Consider the following 5,992-nt stretch of genomic DNA (forward strand, 5'->3'; position numbering starts at 1 on the left):
AGTAATCCTGTAAACGTAAACAGAATATTTTATATAGATTTTTTTTAATGAAAACTTAAAATCCTGCATTATTTTCCGGACAACCCGATAAGTAAGCACACTCTTAGTATACACAATCTTTGAGGATTCTCATAGTTAAGAGATATTATAATGACAGTTGTCATTTGACCTTATTTTTTGTACTTAGTTGACAGTTGGAATCAACAGGTTGTTCATGCTCGTTTCATTACCTCCGCCGTCCAGCAAGGACAGACGGACCCCGGGTTAGCTTTGGTTTTGTAGCCACGTGTTGTTTTTTCCAGGTCTGAAGCCCCGTTGTGATGGAAAGATGAGCGCAGCCCCCTCGGACATATTCTGCTCCGTTCCTGGACGACTGAGTCTGCTCAGCTCCACTTCTAAATACAAGGTGACAGTCGGCGAGGTGCAAAGGAGGCTTTCGCCACCCGAATGCCTCAACGCTTCCCTCCTCGGCGGCGTCCTTAGGAGGTGAGTTCACTTTTCGATTTTATACTTTAAAACATTAATTAGTTAATTTTAAACAGACATAAAACCACTCCTGGTTCTACCACCAAATAACGAAGCATATGCCGTGTTTTCTCTTAAAACAATGAAAGTTCACGAAGTATAACTACACTGAGAGGCAAAAAAGTGGTACCATTTTTAAGCTTAAAATTTATTTGAGTGATGGTTTTAAGTGATTCGGCTAGTATAGCATTGTTGGAAGATGGAAAAAGTCAAGCGTATATTTTGGGAAGGTGCTTAACATTCCCAGAGCAACTGTCGGAAAGGGTCTTCCATCGCTACAAAAGTACTTATGTGTCAAGAAGACATGGATCATGTCGTCATCGTGTCACATCTCATAGATGACCGTTTTATTGTTTTGAATGTACTCCGTAAATAACATTCTACCGCTATTGAGATCAAGAAATGAATTCACCAAGATCGAAATTTTAATGTCAGTTTACGCACTGTGAGACGAAGACATTCGGGAGCTGGATTACGTGCGAGAAGACCTGCCACTGGTCCAGTACTTCTGACAACTTCACAGAACAAGTAGGTTAAGTTTCGCAATTGTTCAATTGGTCTGAGCAAGATTGGACTTAAATCTTGTTTTTATACTTACAAATGGGCCTTTTTTCCAAAAACACCGATACCCCGAAGGTTGATTTTGAGGGTTGTTTTCGGATTCAAGGTTTTATTTAAGGTCTTGTAAAGAGTAGTACGCACTGGTATTCCAGAATGGTCTCGCAATTTTGGTCTCGGACCTGGTCTAGCGATTGTACATAGACCGATTGGGTCGATTTTAGATGGTCTCGAGTCCATTCTGAGACAAAAATCGCGGAACATTGGTCTCTCAGCGGAAATGGGAGTCCTGAGACCAATATTAACATTAACATAGCAGGGGTGGACGCTTGGTATGTTGACGCTTGTTAACCGTTGACCAGTCCAGCAAGTGTACACCCCAACTCCACTCAATTCACGTGCTCTATCTTTTTGTGCATTTTTTTCGGTCCAACGAAAAAATGTTGCTCCTTGTAGAAGATACCACATTTCGTGTTTTGGGACGTTACTAACCCCGATTACAAAAATCGTTCTAGGAGCTACAATGGAAGAACTCGCCAAAAAACATGAAGTGTCCGTGGGTTATCTTAAAAAAATTTCATAATTTAAAAACCTGTTTTAATCGGGAGAGCAATAACGAGCAATAAGAATAAGAAAATCGCTACTTTCGTTTCTCACTGGTTTGCGCTTTCGTTTTCTGCTTCGATTTTCAAAAATGAAAACCAAGCAAGCGGAAATCCCAGTAGCATCTATGGTGTGGACGCATGACCAAGTCTGAACCTGGTTTTGAGTCCTGGTCTTCAGAGATTGTCTAGAAACTGTCTATGACAAGTTGAGTGACCCCGTCTACAAGTGTGTACTAGCCATTGGGGGTTTGTATAAGAACAAGAGAGCGATATATCCCCGCTACATTTTCTCACGGAGAAGCTATGGAGGTGATGGTGTTATGTTTTGGGCAAGCATTTCTATGGAAGGTCGCACAAACTTGGTCATCGTTGGTTCCCTAACAGCTGCGCGATTCATTTAAAATGTTATCAAAAATTGTTCCTTATGCACCACTAATTGGCAACAACGTTGGCTGTGTGTCACTCTCTAATTAATACGGCTTAATAAAAAATTATAACGATTGCAAGTATTTACTAAAAAACGGGGTGGCCACTTTTTTGCCTCTCAGTGAATTAAACTATTAGATTTCTTGTTGAGAACAGAGGGGTGCAAATATAGTCAAATCATATATATCATATATACCCATGCCTATCCTCGCTTGTTTTGGCTTAACGCGTTTGGGCATTTCGCCTTCTTCAGTGGTGGGTTATATGACAATATAAACCAAAAGATAGGGAATTGTCTTACTAACGCCAGCGAGATTAGACGGACCGGGAAACGACCAAACAAGTAAAACCTATTAGGTTGATATGGGGGTTGAAATAGAATTATGACAATCATTTCCTCCACTGCGAACTAGTAGGTCTATTGTGGAACTCCTATACGTTATAGGCACGCCTTGAAAAAGCACTTTCCTTGGTGCCTCTTCGTTGACCCCTTTTCGTGTGAGAAATGTCCTACCTAAGTAGCTGTGCCGTAACCGGGCTAATGCGTCACATTCACAAAGGGCATGTGCCAATGTCTTTGGTTTCTCTTGACAGAGTCGGCATGCTTCTACCTCTGCTCTGCCCATCTTCTTTAGATGATAGTTAAGAGGGAACTGGCCGGTAAAAGCTATAATTTTTCTCATTTGCTACCTGCTGAGAGAGAAAAGCTCTCTCGCCTTCCTTTTTGAGAGATTTATAAATCTCTTAGCTTGCTTCATGCATGGTGCGTTTGTATTGGAGTTTTTCTTTCTCAAACCAGTTTTCCAGTTTCAACTTAATTGCACTCTCCGGTGCACTTGGCTGTGGTTCTGGTTCCATGGTAAAAGGGTTGTCCTTTTTTTGGCTAGTCAATCGGCCTGTCCATTTCCTTCTATGCCTTCATGTCCGGGAACCCAAATTTAAGGTAATCTTGTTCCCAGTCATTGTGCATTTCAGGTACTTCCAGAAAAGTTTGGAGTTAAAAACAAACGCATTAATGGGTTTACAGCTGCCTAACTGTCAGTATATCGGTGCACCTTTCATATAATTTTCTTTATTAACTCCTGTGCAGAGAGTTTGATTGCATGGCATTCAGCTGGGGAAAATGTTGGGGGTAGTCCAAGAAGGTTTGCCAGGGTGTCAGCCCTTTGATCCCTACAACTACTTCCTGTTCCGTCAGTGTACCATTTTAGGGCCCTTCTTGAAATTGTGGGCCACCTTTCTTCCAAGGGCTTCTACTATCTATGACCACTTGAAAGGGTCTTCATAGTTGAGTTCTCCTCTTACTTTGTCGTGTACTTTGAATGTCAATTTGAGGAAGCTCAGCATCCTATCTTCCAGCCTAGGAATATCGCATCAATATTATCTTTTAGAATACATTTGTTGTCCGAAATTGTGTACATATTTTATGAGATATCTTCGTGAGATCTGCGGGACGATGAACCTATAATTCGGTTAATGATTATTTTGGTCTACCTATCCTCACTGGATTGGCCTGTCATACGCATTTCGGTTTCCCCATCTTATAAGTTACTCCTAGAATTGAAAGCGCTGTCTTCTCTAGTGCGTCGCTTACTCTTGAAAGTTGAGGGTTGTTAGGGGCCTAGAACTCTTCTGGTATCTGGAGAAACAGGAAGTATTTATGAATACTGGTTCCCACAGGCAACGACCTTAACGAGTGGAACAGCAGGGTAAGCACTAGAGTAGACCGGCACAGAGAATAGTTGAGAATATACGGTTCCTAACCTCTTGCGAAGGTGGAAGTCCTGTACCGACTAGACCGATATGGCCCGAGGTGAAAGTTCAGTCTCAAAAGAACCTCTTACCCTTCACATAGCATTGAGAACCACTGGGAGTAATTCTTATCTCCTCTTTGAAGCCAGCTAGTATAGGTTGACAAAAATAGCCGGTAACGGTACCTACCTAATGTGTATTTTTATTTTCTTATTTACTGTATGCATAATATGATATAAACATAATACTAGTTTTCATTTATTACGAGATTTCTCGATCAGTCTGTTGATGATGAACTTGTAGTTGAAACGCTTCCGATCATCCCGGTTCGTCTAACTTCGCCGTTCTGATCTGTCTCGCAAATTGCCCTATTTTTAGTGGTTTCGTTGTACGTTCGTTAAGAGTACAGACCATGAGAGTATGGAATTCTTCGTAGCATCCGACAAAACCAACGATGACAGGCGGACCGGGATTATCTAAAACAACTAAACTAGCAATTTTCCCTTATGTTTTTCTAAGTTTGTCTTATTCTTGTTTAGTAGACACGAGCATTTTTCTTCCATCTATTATTAGTAAGGCCAATTAGGCAGTTAAAAGGAATAGCACGCTATGTGGAGTGCGGAAATATCAGTGCATAAATACCATACTATAGTTTGGTCGTTTTTGGTCTTTCTGATACGCCCGTCCTTAACGGTTTGGTCTGTCAGAGCAACCCCTTTACATACAGTTATTATTTCTACTTTCTTCGATATGTTGATGTATTTTTATGTATATTTTCCAGGGCCAAATCCAAAAACGGTGGAAGGCTACTGAGGGAGAAGCTGGAAAACATTGGGCTTAATCTGCCTGCGGGACGGCGGAAAGCGGCCAACGTAACTCTCCTCACGTCCCTCGTCGAAGGTGAGCACACGATTGCCAGAAGATGCGATCAGCTTTTCAAACAAAAATAAATAAATAAACAAACAAAAAAACGAAACTTTCACCCGTGGACGACCACAAAATCCGTGCCGGGACTTTCTTGAAGGCGATGTCCAAAAGGATAGACAAAAGCCGTCGGCTCTCCGCCCGAAAAATAGACAAAAAGCCTCCCGGATAATTAAGCATTGATGCGTAGCTAACAAACTATTGAAAGAGGCATTGTTTTCTTTCAATCTTTTGTCGCCTGTTTAATCACGTCGGGAAATTGGATTCCGGGTTGAGAAACGGACCCCGATGTCTTATTCAATCCGCCCTCTTTACACGTGAATTTTCAATTAGGTATACTTTTCCACGAAGTCAAGACGTTATATTATGTTCAGGCAGAAAATAAGTTATATGTATTTTTACTTTTCCTTGCTCTCTCTACCCACTTCCTCTGCCTTTTTACTCTCGTCAGGAGGACGTTCCAGTCCCATTTGCCTATCCAGCGTTGCCAAGCTTTTCGTGTTCGAAATGAGTTTTACTTTCTTCGTAGGGATAAAATTTATCATTAATGGACAAGCCTTTCGAAGGCATCTTGGATCTGACTCCGTGAAAACAGCTACTCGGAGCCTGTTTGACGTATGAAAAATCGACAAAAATAAACAGAAATGATCTGTTGAATGATCTTTCACTCCGAAGGGTTGTCACTCCCCGATGTACAGGCCTTAGAGTCTAACATCAGGGAGTTCACCCACCCCGTTATGTGGCTGGGTCGCTATTACCCCCATTAAGCCAAATGCCCAGGAGATAGTCGCTTCCCCAACTACTTACTACATAAATTGGATATATCACTCGCACAAATAAATACATTCATACATTGCACTCATTCTGATTAGTCGGCGGAGTACTATTACTATTCCTTCATCGACCTATACATAGTATTAATCTAATCTAAATTACGGTCGATGAGTGGTGTACAAGACGGGCATTCAGTTACTAATATCAAATACTCAGACACATGGGCATGTGAACATTGCTTTCACGCGATGCGAGATTCTGAAAGGAGGAAACATGAAATTCAGACGGCATATTAGCCTTGAATATCAGTTCTGAATGCAAAGCCGAACTAAAATCAGTGGAAATTGCATTTCAAGAGATGCTTTACTGCTGGCAGGAAGCTTTCTGGAGTTTAAATAATGCGGATAAAATGAGAAGTATCGGGTTGT

The 5,992-nt window shown here is 41.4% G+C and overlaps 1 protein-coding gene across 1 annotated transcript; it reads left to right on the forward strand.

The window, feature by feature from the left end:
• Positions 1 to 277: 277 nt before the first annotated feature.
• On the forward strand, positions 278 to 4,816 carry LOC112128117 (transcription factor AP-2-epsilon-like). The gene is made up of 2 exons (XM_024229920.1): positions 278 to 486; positions 4,648 to 4,816. Exons 1-2 carry the CDS (start codon positions 329 to 331, stop codon positions 4,814 to 4,816), a joined length of 327 nt encoding a protein of 108 aa, XP_024085688.1. The 5' UTR covers positions 278 to 328.
• Positions 4,817 to 5,992: the final 1,176 nt, after the last annotated feature.

The sequence above is a fragment of the Cimex lectularius genome, unplaced genomic scaffold, assembly GCF_000648675.2.
Source record: "Cimex lectularius strain Harlan isolate CLEC.00 unplaced genomic scaffold, Clec_2.1 scaffold634, whole genome shotgun sequence".
NCBI lineage: Eukaryota > Metazoa > Arthropoda > Insecta > Hemiptera > Cimicidae > Cimex > Cimex lectularius.